The sequence below is a fragment of the Dendrobates tinctorius genome, unplaced genomic scaffold (assembly GCF_039654945.1).
Source record: "Dendrobates tinctorius isolate UK_male_01 unplaced genomic scaffold, ASM3965494v1 ptg000039l, whole genome shotgun sequence".
NCBI lineage: Eukaryota > Metazoa > Chordata > Amphibia > Anura > Dendrobatidae > Dendrobates > Dendrobates tinctorius.
This window is the reverse complement of record NW_027361707.1, coordinates 65,229,622-65,246,243: the sequence shown is the minus strand read 5'-3', so window position 1 is coordinate 65,246,243 and position 16,622 is coordinate 65,229,622. Positions and strand designations below refer to the sequence as shown.

Genomic DNA, 16,622 nt, shown 5'->3' with positions numbered 1-16,622 from the left:
GCTGCATCGCTAGTGAGATCTGCCTGTTTGGCAGCTCACTAGCGACCATTTAGCGATGCACCAGCGATCCTGACCGGGTCGTATTGTGGTTAGGATCACTGGTGCATCGCTAAATGTAAAGGGGCCTTTAGTAATTAAGAGTAAGTGAGCAACCAGCTGCTGCTCCCACTCCTTCTTGAGAGATAACATAGCTGGAACAGAGTTGGCACCGCAGTTGAGTATGAATGTTTTTTTTTATTTTATAAGGGCCAAACATGGGGAATAAGAAGGTGTTGTCCTAGTAGAAAAGAGAAAAGAGCAAGAGCCACAGAAAAAACGATCAAAAAGTCCTGTATATTAAAGTATAAAAATGCAATAATTTATTAGTTAAACAGGTACAATAACAGAGAACAGATAAAATTTTATCAATAAAAAATAATGGCAGTGTGCTGAAATGCGCGTTGGGGAGGGCGCCATCTGGGTGCCAGGGATTCACACTGCCATTGTAAGTTATTTTCCACTTTGGATACAATTTATCCTTATTATTTCAGTGTGCATTTATGCACACCTTATTCTGTGTTACACTATGTATGTGACTTTTTTCACATTCACAATGAGTACTTTGAATCTAATGACCCACACTTTGATATTTATCATGTACTTGCATCAATTGTGATTTTAATTCCCCTTTGTTTACATAAGCACTTTTATACAATTTGCACATTTTGGGGATTTTTCAGAACTTGATACTTGTTTTTGCATATCCCCCCTGGCTTTTCCATTTAGTACCTTATCTTCCTAGGTGCATCGCTATCTGTATGAAATTTTTATGTATTGTTTTTATAGAAAAACGTTGTTATTGTACCTGTTTAACTAATAAATGATTGTATTTTTATACCTCATAGATTGTAAGCTTGCGAGCAGGGCCCTCATTCCTCTTGGTATTTGTTATAATCTATGTGATTATTGTTATGCTGTAATGTCTATTGTCTGTACAAGTCCCCTCTGAAATGTAAAGTGCTGCTGTCGGCGCTACAGAAATAAAATTTATTATTATTCCAATAATATATGGGACTTTATGGTCGTTTTTTCTGTGGCTTTTGCTCTTTGCTTCTTGGTCACAGGGTTATTACTCTTACTTACTCACTTATTTCATAATTTGGTATACAGTTTTCCCTGCCACCTTCAAGCATTTCCTTTATCATATTTTTTATTCTATTTTTCGTTTTTTTACCCTTTAAAGAAAAGCCTATGGAAAACGCATGATATTAATATATCATATTGCCACACCTAGATAATGCTGCTTTGGAAACAAATGCCAGGGCACAGAAGAAATCTGAGCGTGAGAAATAAAAAAAAGACTGTTTGAAATTCTTTTCATATTTTCCTGGTGATATGCAGCCACAATTTTTTAAAAAAGTTTCTTAAAAATAAAAAATTTGCATACAAAAAAAGAGTAGACCATAGTGATCACTTTGTTATAGTCAGAAGTAACAGATAAGTAGATAAGTCCTTGGATAAGATGGAAAGAGACATGGAACTTATGCAGTACAGTAGAACTGAACTTTGTGTTCCAACAAACACAATTACTACAGCTCTCACAGCTCTGCTGTATTGCAACATTGGCTTCCTGTGAGATGGAAGCTGAAGCTGAGAGGAGCCTGCAGATGTGTCAGATATAATCACATACAGCTCTGCAGTGTGATCAGGAGAGCAGAGAGTGGACATTAAATATCACAATGAAAATGTCCCCTTCATGTAAAATATGCCTTGGAGGCAGATTCTCATGCAGATTAGTGTCCATCCCATAGTCTTGAACAGCTCATTTACATATAAGAAAAATGGGGATTTCTCTTGAATAAAACTTTGGACTGCAGACATCAAGATGTCATTTTATTCAACTTCCTGTGCCCTGCATTTCCATATAGATGGCTTAGGAGGGTTGATCCTTCTTTCCCTTAATATAAATCATTAGCATAAATCATTAGTATTATATATGTGGGGGTCTAACACTTTGCAACTCCACCAATTAGCTGTTTGCTGTAAGTAACTAAAATGCATGCCCCTGCTGTCATCAAGCTGTCATTGTTACAGCAAACAGCTAATTGGTGGAGTTTCCAGTTAACAGCTGATAGGTTAGGGTGCCAGGTGTTGGACTCTTGCTGATCTGAAACTGATGACCCATGGTATGGATAGTTCATCAATGTGCTAGTCTTGGACAACCCCTTTTATTATTTGACTACATTTCCAGTGTGTTCCATTTAGTGATTCATGGTATATTTTTTGGAACTCCACAGCTTTCATGAGCTTGAGCAAAAAAAAATGGGAGTCTGTGGTCCTCAAAGTTTATTTCTCAGCATCTCTAGGACCAGTTAATGTACTTGGATAATATGGTTACATTATTCCCTTTTTTAGAAGTCTTATGTTTGTGTCAAGCTTTTTTGTCAAAGCCCAAGGTCTGATTGGGCACATGGGACATTGGTGAAGCAGGCAGATGAAGCAGGTGGGAAACAGGCAGCAGACATACTGGATACCGTAGATGGATAGGAGATCTAGAAGAAAGTAGCAGAAGCCCAGGAGACCATAAACAGGTAGCAGAGGTCCTGGAGACTGCAACTGGTCAAGAGACCAGGAATGGGCAGCAGAGGTCTTGATGAACGCAGGTAGACAGGAGACTGGGAGCAGGTCCTGCAGACTGCAGACACATAGCAGGGGATTGGGCCAGATGACCCTGGAGGTACCTTCCAACTCTACCTTTCTATAATTCTATGATAGCAGAGATGCAGGAGTCTATACACAAATAGCACAGGTCTTGGAAACCGCAGGTGAAAAAGAGGTCCTGGAAACAACAGATAGGTAGCAGAGATCCTGGAGAATGCAGACAGGTAGCAGAGGTCATAAAGATTGCAATTGGACAGGAGATATCTAAAAGGTAGCAGAGGTCCTGGAGACCACAGAAAGGAAGCAGAAGTCCTGGAGACCATAGTAAGACTGGAGACTGGGAACAGGTAGCAAATGTCCTGGAGGCTACAGCCAGAAAGGACTACGGAGCACTTATGTCTTATCTCCAAAACGCAGGTGTGTGTCATGTAAGACCTTATTTACTGTAGGTTCAGATAATCACATGGGATCACTCACCTGCAAAGGCCAGTGTTGAGCACAACAGAGTATAGCAGATCGAGAAAAAAAAACCTTGATCTGGGACAGGTGGGTGACAATCACCATGTTACTGATCTAATAGTTTCCAATATATTAATTTTAATCAAATTACAAACAAAGATGTGAAAAGTTTATATAATGAATTTCACATCCTTTTTATGTAGTAGTATTACTTTTATTGAAAAGTTATTTTATGAAAATATATATATATATATATATATATATTATCACAAACCTGCATATCCTTACAGAATATTACTAGTAGGTAGCAGTGATGAGCGAGTATACTCGTTGCTCGCGTGTCCTCTGACTATTTTGGCGTGCTCTGAGATTTAGTTTTCATCGCCTCAGCTGCATGATTTACGGCTGCTGGACAGCCTGAATACACATGGGGATTCCCTAACAAACAGTCATTCCTCACATGTATTCAGCCTGTCCAGCAGCCACAAAACATGCAGCAGCATCGACAGAAACAAAATCTCCGAGGATGCCAAAATACCTGGAGGACACCCGAGCATGCTCGGGGAAACCCAAGCAACGTGTATACTCGCTTCTGACTAGTAGGTAGATTCTCGCTTTCATACAGCTCTATTACTAATTCAGATGTTGTCTGACCAACCCAAGGGGTTCATTTAGGAAGTGTGAAATTTCCATGAACATTAACTATGATTTTTTAAAACTGAAAATAGCTTAGTTCATCTTGGAGATTATCCAGAGGAGTCTTTATACCTGCAGATGGTGAAATTTAAGGTGAGTACATAAAAGTCAGTTTCTTGAAATACTTACCCCCTTAGGAGTACTTATCATTGCCAGCACATTACAATGAGTCTAAGTTGTAATAATGCCTTCCCCACTTTTGACTCAAGGACTGCTGCTTTGGGGAATAACTCTGACGATTTATGTTCCAGATGTAACACATTTTAAAGGAAAGATACAAATTCAGACTTACCTTAAACTGCACAATTACTGAAGAGCTGAAACAGCCTGGGGGGTAATTTAAGGAAATCCGTGAATCCACGCTCAGCTTTAAAGATAATCCTTTTTTAAGAACATTGAAATTCTCCTTTTTCAGACATGAAACCACAGAAAACGTGCCAAGTTTATACACTTTAACCTCTGCAAAACTCCCCTGCATTAAACAAATGGCAGAAATAAAACTGTGTAAGGAGCCTGTGAGATGATAATATGAAATTGCTGCACATAACATTTTGCAGAAAACATAAAGAATATGAGCCAAACTGAAAAGAACAAGTCTAGAGTATAAAATCAGCCCACAATTATACTCGTGTTCAAATTAACTTGTAAAAAAAAACAATTGAAGCGTTCAGTATTTGCAGTAGATTTTTCTGCTGCAAAAACCAGTGTTGGCAGGAAAAACTGCAAAAATAAGTGCTTTTTTGCTGCATTTTTTATGTGTTTTTTTCTTGTATTTTTTTTTCATATTCATTTGAATGGGTGAAAAATGCTGCAAAAAGCTGAAAGGATTGACATCCTGCAGATTTGAAAAACATTTTGAAGGTTCAAATCTTCAATGAAACAATAAGCAGCATGTGCGCGAGATGTCATCAATCTTCATTCACTTTGGTTCTGCAAAACACTGATTTTTCAACTTAAAAAACATATGGAAAAACATATTGTGTAAAGAATCCCTAATCAAGCCAGAAGACAACGGCATGCGTATCAAAGGTTCGTCCCTGCCACTGGTTTACAGACAGGAAAAATAAGAGTAGATGACCTAAAAATTACCATAATTTGTCATTGCTAGGGAATATATACTGTTTGTCGAAATCCAGCCAAATTGGGAAACCTAAAAATAGATGTCCTAAAATGATAATGTATCACTTATCTGCATAAGAAGTGATAAATGTCTGATTGCTGGAGTTCCAACATTCCAACAGTTGGCCTTCCCATGATCATTAGAATAGGTGGTCCTGAGTCCCTTTTTTCTCCTCAGTGCATGACCACATTAAACAGAATCTTGAATGGAGCGCCTGAACATTTACCCTGCTGCTTTATTCACTGTTTATGGGGTTTACAGAAACACAGAAAAATGTAAAATTGTTTCAAGGCTTTTGCAGTGATGGACATTAACAATGTATCCACCTATACATGGTCTAAGAGGCAGTATCTTTCTGGAAAACAGCTATCAGGTATATATTTACTGAGACAGTTATCACCAATGATCTGACAATATAGGCCTTCATTTTACGCTATATCAGAATATACATGATATTGTCATCATCATGCAGCTCAAGTTAAAACTTCTTTTTCGTGCAAATAGCAGTCCAAAATTTTCAGAAATTCTCCAAATTGTTATACTTTGTAATTCATCATGCCCTCAGCATTTTGCTAGCACTGTAAATACTGGAACTACATTTTCCCTCAGAACAGAAAGGCAAAGTCCTTCTCATTTACTGCAATCCATCTTGGTATTTCTACTGCTAGAGATGGATTACACTTGACAACAGGCAGTGGATGGCAAGATAGTCAAAAGGGAGACAACTAATGTCCAGAATGTTTTAGAAATTTTTCATGTTGAAAACATCACTTTTGGTAATTTGCAAATCTATTGGATTGCATTGCATTGGCAACAAGATAAGTTTATTGACTTACAGGTTTCATAAGTGCATGAGGGTGGAGAGCAGAAGATGTGGTTCATTAATGTTCTATGGCACAACCAAATGTTACCATCTACTCTGTGAACTGAGTAGGGTAGAACTAAAAAATAGAGTAAACATTTCTGGAGGGATGGACTTGAAGTGTAAGCTAGATCAGGTGGTAGCAGTTATCAAATAGAAAAGGTTGGCGTGGTAAGGCAGGAAGGGGGTTGGCACCAGCAAGTGAGACAGAGAGGTTGGGTGATTGTTGCGATGCAGAATGACCGAAGGGTGGCTGGAGGCCGAGGAAGGCGGCACATCGTTGGAGAAGCACCAAAGCCCAGACCTTGTCAGTCAATACCCGAGGCCCAGACTCCATTTGTCAAGACCTGAAGTCTAGTCTTCACCAGCCAAGATCTGATATACAGATGCCATGGATCAAGCACCAAATGTCGGATATTGATGATTGTACGAGGCTAGACGTCTACCTTGGTGGCAAAGAGACCCGAGTGAACTAGGCCATTACTTCCAGCTTAGACTTACGGTACAGGTTGTGGGCCTGGGCCACACGTCAGAAAGAACTGAGTGTGGCTAGTGTGATGAACTCACACAGGGTACTGAATGACTCGCTTAGGAAGGACTAGCGGGAAATATCGATGATCCCTTTTAGTGCCAGTATAATAATCAAAGGTGCTAGAAGAACATATTACGATCATGGGCCTATCATTGGGATTGACGCCCATTGAGCTAAGGCAGAAAGACATTGATAGTTGTTTAACTGAGAGATAACCAGATAGAACATAGAACAAGATATTGCAATTGCTGTACTGTTGTTATGGTCATTATTGCTAAGGTTGTGTGATTTATTACCCTATACCCGAATAACCATCTGTTCCTATAGTTAAACTTTCATGTTGGGGTAGGAAAATAAACAGCTTTTGTTGATTACTTCCGCATCATCATTATCTGCATTGTTGTATCCCAGTAGCCTGTTCACATAAGAACTCTCTTTAATATTTCAGTTATGGGTTTAAAACCTAGATTGCTGTTCTACTGTACCAAACTTAGATGACAAGAGAACTCTAAGGGTCTCATACTTAAGTGGAAATCCAGATTTTGTAGCCAAAATTTGCTTGTTAATATATAGCTACATTATGACTTTGTGAAATCAACTTATTACAGAAGAATGTTTAGAATGGTATTAAAAGTATGTATAATAGACGTTATAAACTGTGTTACTTACCTTGTGTTCTCCATGACGTCCTTCTAAAGAATTAGGCGTTAAATAACTTGAATGGAACTTTTTATCAATGACTTTTACCATTATATCCTTATAACTTCCTCTGTAATGGCTACTAAATGGAATTGAAATACTAATCGGGTAAGGGATTTTTAAGCGATCATCAAGACAAGATATATTCAACACCTTGCTGACCAATTCTTCTGAATTCGATACCACTAAAGAGCTAATCTCATCCATAAATCTGCACTGTAGTTTCTGCAAGATGGAAGAAGGTGCCCTAATAAAGCAGGCAAGAAGTTCTTCACCGACCTCATCATCTTGTAGAGTAAATCTATAACAAAAAAAAAATCACAATTACAATTCAAAGCTGCCAATCTACAGAAAATTTTTTTTTAAATATATTAAAGTTGACCACACTTATATTTCATACTACAATGGGCATTTTTTTCAATATTGCTAAAATCTAAAATCTAAAGGTTCCAAAAAAATAAAACTGGACTGCTTTTTGTGTATGGAAAATACACATTGAATAATATTGTAAGTGTTGAATGTTTTATATCTTCATGTAATAAACCTTAAAAGGTCTCAGTTGTCAACCAATCTTTGAATAAATCAATAGTGCAAACAAATATATAAAAAACTTTTTAATGCATTTAATCAGGGAAATATGTTTCTGTCTTCACATATGAGCATTTCTACCCTCACCCCTTCAATCATTCACTTTTAAAAACTGCTAAAATCTGTATTGGTCAAAGAAAAGACAGACTATCAAGGTCATTGAAGGATAATACTATAACTACTTATTGAAAGAGAAGGAGAGTAGAAATAAGGTGCTGGGAGAAGCACAGACATAGATTGGGTTGCAGCTCTTTAGTGCTTATCTTTCTTCAGTAATGGATTCACAGCTATACCCCTCAGTGTTGATGTAGAATGGTTCTAGAAAGTTTGTGAACTCTTTCAAATTTTCCATAATTCTGCATACATTTGACCTAAAATTAACTCAGATTTTCAAAAACTTAAAGAGAACCAAATCAAACAAATGACCTCGAACATATTACACTTTGCGATTAATTTCAATGAAGAAAAGTAACCAATATCACATCTGTAAGTAGCAAAATTATGTAAATTATTGCTTTTAGAATGAACAGTAATAACTGCATTTAAATGCTTTAAGTAATTGTTGATTAGTCCTTCATCTGGCATACAGGAATTTGAGCTCATTTCACCCTACTAAACATCTTTAATTCTGTTATGTTGGTTAGTATTCTCTCATGAATCGCTTGCTTTAGTTTTTTCCACAACATTTCTGTCATACAAGAAAATGAAAATCCATAATACATTTGCAGAAGAGATAAAAACTGTCACTTCATCCTCTTTGAAGTATGACTACACATTGAACAAGTGAGGCTAATTGTTGATGGTAAGTTGTCCTGGCCTCGATGCTACAAAAGTGGCCCAATCCATGATACGACCACCACCTCCACCGTTTTTCACACTTGGTATGAGGTTTTCATGCTACAATGCAATATTTTTCATAATGCTTCTCAATTGAACAAAAAAAAAACTAAAGTTTTGTCTCATCTAACCACAAAACTTTCTTCTTATGGCCTTCTAGCTTGTTCAAGTGGTCTACAGCAAACGAAAGATATGATTTCTCTTTACAATCCTGCCATGCACACTATTGCTGTTCAGTGTTCTCCTGATGGAGGACTAGTGATGATCATTAACTATTGCAAGAAAAGCTTTTAGTTGGCTAGAGGTTACCTTGGTTGCTTGGCGACTTCATGGACTATTGTATGACTTGGTCTTGGAGTGATCTTTGTTGGTCAACACTAAAGGGGAAGGTAAAGGTTATGAATGTCTTCTCTTTGTACACTCCATCTTAAACAGTGGATTGGTGACTTCCAAACTCTTTAAATTGTTTTTTAATGTTTTCCAGTCTGATCAACATCAGCAATTCTTCTTCTGAGGTCCTCTCCCTAGTGTATGTCTTGCTGAACTGTACTGTCATAAGCATGTTTTGTGAAAATCAGACTCTGATAGATACCGGTTCTTTAAGTATAATTGGTCGCTCACTCACACTGAATTGTCATCTTACTGATTTAAAACACCAGACTCTAACTTTACTCTCAAATTATCTGCTAATCCTAAGTGCTTTTGCCAAAAGCAAATATGTGATAGCAGATTATTTTCCTCAATAAACAAAAAAATTAAAAGTCTAATATTTTCACTCATGTGTTTGATTTTGTTTTCTTTAATTACTTCCAGACTATAACTTAGGCCACATTTATATGGCAGCATGGTGGCTCAGTGGTTAGCACTGCAGCTTGGCAGCACTTGGTGTCTGGGTTCAAATCCCACCAAGGACAATACATACAAGGAGTTTGTATGTTATCCCCACGTTTGCATGGGTTTCTTCTGGGTTTTCCAGTTTCCTCCCATGCTCCAAAGACTGATTACTGATAGGGAATTAAGAATGTAAAGTGTTGCAGAATATAATAGAGCTATACAAAAAATGCTAAATAATAATGCAGAAATGTCAGTTTTTTAAGGGATAACAAAATGCTAAGTATTACTGTATATTATCCTCCAGCCTGCTGTAAATTGTTCTAAGTTCTGCTTTTGTCTTTGTGCTACATAAAAAAAACAAGAACAGGTGTCCTGTGAGGAGCTGGCCACTTACTAAAGACTATTGGACCAATGCACGTAGAACAGAGTCCACAGCTCTAAGAAATGCAGACTTTTCCCAGCATGGGGCTCCGATTACATCTAATCTATATTATTGTTGTGCTTTATTAAACATTTGCTTGCTTGTCAGTTCAGCCTCAGGAATCAATGTTCCATTCAGTGACAGTAAGCAGAGGAAGACGTGCAGGCTAGATGATATGCATACATAAGGCCAGACTTCATTCTTTTGCGCTAAAAGCAAATGTTTAAGGGGGAGGGAGAAAAAGAAGCCATATATTTTAGTCAGAGAGTTGAGAGAGTGAAATTGAGAGGAGAAGATCTAGGCTGAGGTCCTGGAGCCATGGATGGATGGCCTATAGACTTTTGGAGATCAGGTGCCGGCTGGACTGGATCCCCCTGTTAAGGTTCAGGAATCTGTCATCTGGTTTTCATGAACAGTGAGTTCTGACTATACTGGTGGGAGATACAAAATCTGTGGGCCAACCAAAAGTTGGGCGACAGTGAGTATGGCCTAGTACAGGAACAGTGGGACTACCTGTCCCGGGGAGGGCATCTTGTGGACTGGGGGCAATGCATTTTGGCCATCTACCCGTATTTGCTGTAAATCCATGGACATAAGGAATAAAAAATAGTTACATTGTTAACCTGCCTTTAACCCACAACATCAGATCCTCACAAATCCCTTGGATGTTAATGTGTTCAATGAATGAGAGAGATTATATCAGCTAGTTTTCACCCACTAGCTCAGGAACAACTTAAAATTAGAGATAGATCTTGTTGAGAAAACTGATGAAAAATGCAGGATGCAAGTCATATAATGGTCAGAGTTAGCTATTCCTAATATATACACAAGACAGCTTTTTCTGAAAAGTTAGTTGAAATTTTAGGTATACTTGAACATGTCATACCATTGTTTTCATCATACATACAATATAAGACTAACCTCATCGATAAAGTACCACCCATTGATACTATTTAACTAGGTTTAGGAGACAAGCAAAAGATAAACTGAATGTGACACTGAGTCACTTCTCATGAACAAACCATGATACAGGATAGTCAGGCGGTCCAAGGTCAGAAACTTGGAGGGCTTGTAGTACAGAGGAATAAGACAAAGGCATGGTCAGGTTGCAGTCCAGGGTCAAAAGCCAGAAAAATATGTCAAGACAAGGGAGTAAAACAAACCTATAGTAGGAGACCAAGTCTGGGGTCCGATACCTGAAGTCAGAGGGGTGTAATCCACAAGAGTAGTCCCTACAAATTCTAGGTCCAGCAACAAAGTGAGAGAAAAGAGACACAGGACTAAGCAAACACTCCTAACTTAAGCAAAGCTACAACGGACACTGACTGCTATCAGCTAGCCAGCTAAATACCTTGCAAATGATTAAGGTTGGGAGGCACCTGGGGAAATGCCCACAGACTAGATCAGATTGAGCAGCAGACCTGTTAATCAACATTCTTACAACCCAGCATGCCTCAGGATCAGATTGGACTGAACTGTCACTCACAAAACTCACAGTCACATAGGGGCGGTTTACCTGTCAATTACAGCGTCCCTTGGCCACAGTCAATGTTGAAACCCAGACATTGAAATAAATGTTGAAATTTGCCACGGAAAATTGGAGAAATATAAGTATCACCAAATTTTGCTCTAGTAGAAAAAGTTTGATTAGCCTTTGCTATACTATAGGTATATAAAAAAAATCTTAGTCTTCTGAAGAGCCACAGCTTCATAGACTGCTTATATTTAAAATTGTAATACAATAAAGGGAAAACCTACAAGTCAGGGACAGCACACGCTATTGATAATATATTATAATAAAATGAATGTTAGAAAGAACAATCAATAGCTGTTTCCATTATGTTTCAGGAAGAAAGAAGAGGAAAGAACACAGATAATAAAAAACAATCCTAATGTATAATGTAACAGCAGCTGTCAGATTCAAAATTGACAACTACAAATGTTTCCTAACATACCTTTTCCCTCCTGGTTCAACATATTGTGAGATATGTTGTGTGTAAGATTACCAACTTAAAAAAAAAATCATGATTTTGTGATACTCTGACACCAGATGTCAGTGCTATATGTCTCTATGTTTTGACCAATACATTGTTGTGATATATTTTGAAACTGGTCAAGGGTTTTGGTAGCATGTTGCTATAACATAAAAGATGGGCCAAATTCATCAAGGTTGGTGTTGTTCATGCTGGTCTTGATGAGGGGGCGTGCTGGAGTCAGATGTTCCTTATTCATGAAAAGGCATGTGCCTCTTCATGAATCAGAAGCACCAGATGAGGGGTGTACACATCTGTGTGCGCCCCGCCACAAATCTTACTCCTGCCCCTGCTGGAATAAGATGTGTAGAGTAGCGAAGGCCGCTGCTCGTCAATTTGATGTGCGATACTCATCATTCTTCAGTCTTACCTCTGGTATTCTTATTTTGTCAGAGCTGGGAAGAACTGGCCTGAGAACGCTAAATCTTCCAAAATTTAGACGTAACTCTGAGTTGCGGCTGCATTTTCGACTTTTCAAAGCTTTCACACTAGAATTCCTGTGTAAGAGTTTTGAGGCATCGGGCCTGATGTGTTTAATGAAAAATGCTAGCTTCACCCTTACTGTCCCAAAAAGATGAACATTATAATAGCGAGAAGCTATAAAATGTTCCTTACTCTTTATAGGTCCAGGCTCCCGAATCCGATAAACAATCAGCTTTATGCCTTGTCCCATTAACTATGACCTCTGAACTAGACTGCTCCATTACATTCTCCTGCCTTTGTTCTGGTTGAGGATTTATTTTCTGGTCACAGGTTATATTTGTGTTATGTAAATGAGCTTGCTCCTCAGTTACTGAGAAATGATTGTTGTCCATGAATTCTGGCTCATTGGTTTCATCACCACCGTCATTGATTATTACTAAATTGTCAGGTTCCTCCCTCTGTACATTTGTCTCTATTTTTCTCTCCTGACTTGTATCTTCATTCAATTCAGAAGATTCTGTAGTAATTGCGCTTTCCTCATTTTTAGCAATTCCATTGATATTTTCGGAATTAATTCTTAAAGCAGCATCATTGTTATGATTTTCACTGGCACATAGTTTTGGTTCTGCATCAATGCTTTCCAAATGTTCTTCACTAAGCTTCAGACTTCTCTCTGTAGCTTCAAGTATTTGGTTGACCATAATAAGGTAATTGATGTAATCTGAATGTAGGGAACAAAATGAGATTAATGAAACTTTAATTTTGTGACATTTTTCTCATCATTATTGACTTTTCTAATCTCAGATTCAAATCAGTGCCTATGAAGGCAGTCACACCACTACCAGCTCTATTTGAGTTTCCGTTATGAGGCCTCATCTTTAGCTTTATTTTGTTTTAGATACCTTCTAATCACTCTACCACGGGAGCTATAACTAATCTGTATATGAGCAATAAACTGCGTATTACAAGATTCTGGAAATCAAAGTAGATCTCTTCAAAGAGAACCATAATACAATCACTTATCTGTTCAGCTTACTTAACATTTTACCAATTATGACATTGAGACTAAAGGCCCCGTCACACATAACGACTCACCAGCAATCCCGACAACGATATCAATGTGTCAGGATCGCTGGTGAGTCGCTACATGATCGCTGGTGAGCTGTCAAACAGACAGCTTCACCAGCGATCAGCACAGTGGCGCCCAGCGCGCGGCTTTGCTGTATTCGTTAGTTACCAGCGCGCTGATGCAGGGAGCTGGTAACTAACGTACACATCGGGTATCCAAGGGACGTGCGTCACTTAGATACCCGATGTGTACATTAGTTACCAGCTCCATGCATCCGCGCGCTGGTAACTAACATACACATCGGGTTTTTAAGGGACGCACGTCCCTTGGATATCCGATGTGTACGTTAGTTACCAGCTGATCGCTGGTCTCCCGCCTGTCACACGCAGCGATGCGTGCTGGCCAGCGGGATACCAGCGACCAAAGAAAAGTCCAGGGCTTTCCTACAGCAATCAGCGATACTGGCAGGGGGGGCGGTCGCTGATCGCTGTCACACACAGCGATCTCGCTGGTGAGATCGCTGTTGTGTCACAAAACTTGTGACTAAGCAGCGATCTCGCTAGCGAGATCGCTATATGTGACGGGGCCCTTAAAGGGAATCTGTTAGTAGGGTCATCCCTCCTAAGCTGTCTATAGAGGCCTGTGGGTCATAGGAAGCTGAATAAAATGACACCTTGTTATCTGAGATCTGATATCTTATTCCAGAGAAATGCATGTTTTTCTTATATGTTAATGAGCTGTTCCAGGCTATGGGATGGACCTGCATAAGAATTGTGTTTTTCTTATGGTGCTTTCACATTGCGTTTTTGCACCTTTTCAGTCTCCCATCGCAGTTTACGTCCGAACCTCCTAAGCTGTCTATAGAGGCCTGTGGGTCATAGGAAGCTGAATAAAATGACACCTTGTTATCTGAGATCTGATATCTTATTCCAGAGAAATGCATGTTTTTCTTATATGTTAATGAGCTGTTCCAGGCTATGGGATGGACCTGCATAAGAATTGTGTTTTTCTTATGGTGCTTTCACATTGCGTTTTTGCACCTTTTCAGTCTCCCATCGCAGTTTACGTCTGAACCCCCGACAAAACTGGATTCGGATGTATGCTTCGATGGGACCAGAGACTGTGTGTCAGGATTCGTACCGGGGTCTAGTCTGTGTTCCACAGCAAGTCTCGCTGCCTTACTGGTTGCGCCACACAACCAGTCTTAATATACAGTTTCTGATCAACTAGTTCTTTTTCGTTCTTCCTCCGTTCTGGTGATTGGCTGCTTCACTGTTTCCTGTGCTTATGTCCCGCCTTTTTCCTATTTAGCACTCCACAGGGCTTTCACTCCTTGCCGGTGATTCTTCTGTGGTACGGATTCCTGTCTCCCTACAGCGCTGTCCGGTACAACCTCTGACAGCTTCCCGGTCTCTCTTTCTTCGAGTACCCCTGGGACTCCAGCTTTCCGCTTTTGTCTTTGCTGTAAGCTTAGTACTTTTTGTGTTAGTTTGGGGTTTCGTGGTTTTCCCCTTCAGGTTCATTCACTCTTTAGTTTCACACTAGTAGTCCTCCTTGCTGCTCTTGTCTCTCTTAGGTTGTCCTGCACTCATTCCACCCTCGGCTTACCCTCACTGTAGCTCCCTGCACTTACGCCAATGTAGGGACCACCACCCAGTTGTCGCCCACCGGCTAGGGTGGGACCGGCAAGTAGGTAGGGTCAGTAGGGGGTGGAGCTCAGTGGCACCTTCTTCCCCTGCCGTGTGGTGGAATAACAACAGAATCACCGGCCATCCCTATGGACGCTATGACCTCTTTAGTCAATCAAATGCAGGGTCTTACTCAGCTGGTGCAAGATCTTGCTGCGCAGGTCCAGCGTCAGGAGCAGATTCAAGCAGCTGCCGTTGCAGGGACAACTAATTCTGAGCCTAGAGTTAACTTACCCGAGCCATTTTTCGGAGATAGAAGCCAATTTGCTTCTTTTAGAGAAAATTGTAAATTATATTTTCAATTACGACCTATTTCTTCTGGCCCCCCAGCTCAAAGAGTCCGTATCATAATCTCTCGCTTACGGGAGGGACCCCAAGAGTGGGCCTTCTCTCTGCCGCCAGATTCAAATCTCCGGGATTCAGTAGACAACTTCTTTCAAGCCTTGGGGAATATTTATGATGAGCCTGACCAAGTCGCTCTGGCCGAGGCAAACCTTACCTCCCTGACCCAGGGTGATCAGGAGGTAGAGGTTTATTGCACCCAGTTTCGCAGATGGAGCTTAGCTACCCGTTGGAATGATCCCGCCCTTCGGAATCAATTTCAGCGGGGCCTTTCACCAGCCCTAAAGGATGAATTGGTACACTACACCCTGCCCCAGTCTCTGGAGGAGCTGATGGCTTTAATGGTCAGAATAGATCACAGGTTAAGGGCGAGGAGATCGGAGCAGGCAGCAGCGCAAGTTTCCGTTTTCTCTAGGGTCACTCCGGCTGTTCCGAATCTGCCAGCTGCCGAACCTATGGATTTGGGAGCCATGCAAGCGACCACATATCCTAGTCCTCGCCATCCACGCCACGCACTTGGAACCTGTTTTTACTGCGGAGATCTTCGGCACTGGATAAAGGATTGCCCGCGGCGCCCTGGCACTCCACAGGAATCTTCTCGGAATACACCACCTAGGCCTGTGGGTGGACAGGTAATTCCTTTAAGTTCTAAGAGACTCTTAGTGCCAATTTCTATTGCTTTCACCTCCTCTAAGGGAGAAGGAGTTGCCATGATTGATTCAGGGGCTACTGCTAATTTTATGTGTTATGAGTTTGCTGTCTCATTGGGTATTTCTTTAATTCCACTTGCTCACCCCACTAAATTAGTTGGTATTGATAACACCCCACTAGCAAAGGGGGAGATTAGTCTCTGTACTCCATTGCTATCATTTCAGGTTGGTGTACTGCATGTGGAACAGCTGTCATTTTTGGTTATGCATGACCTCCCAACTAGTGTCATACTGGGGCTTCCATGGCTCCAGCTCCATAACCCCAACATTAACTGGGTTTCTGGTGAATTGGAGAAGTGGGGTGCAGATTGTTCACAGAAATGCTTGTTAACACACGTTTGTGGTATCGTCTCCGTACAAGCTTCTCTTCAGAATCTTTTGGGCACATCGCAGATGTCTTTTCTATGAAGGAGTCTGAGCAGTTGCCACCTCATCGCCCCTATGACTGTACTATCAATTTGGTTCCCAATTGTAAATCCCCTAAGGGACGCCTATATAATTTATCACCTCCTGAAAGAGAAGCTTTACGTGAATATGTACAAGAGGCTCTAAGAAAGGGGCATATCCGTCCGTCCACCTCACCCCTGGCCGCAGGTTTCTTTTTCGTCAGTAAAAAGGATGGAGGACTTAGGCCGTGTGTAGACTACCGAGGTCTTAATGAAATAACTG

General features: G+C 40.2%; 1 protein-coding gene across 1 annotated transcript in view; it reads right to left on the bottom strand.

Annotated features, from left to right (window-relative positions):
* DTHD1 (death domain containing 1) overlaps positions 1–16,622 on the bottom strand; it is a 112,192-nt gene that overhangs the window by 88,106 nt on the left and 7,464 nt on the right. Inside the window, exons 2-4 of the mRNA XM_073574726.1 lie at positions 12,337–12,865; positions 6,979–7,309; positions 4,088–4,267 (exon numbers count right to left, since the gene is read on the bottom strand). Of these exons, the coding sequence (XP_073430827.1) occupies positions 4,088–4,267; positions 6,979–7,309; positions 12,337–12,865 (1,040 nt within the window). The remainder of the gene's footprint in view (positions 1–4,087; positions 4,268–6,978; positions 7,310–12,336; positions 12,866–16,622) is intronic.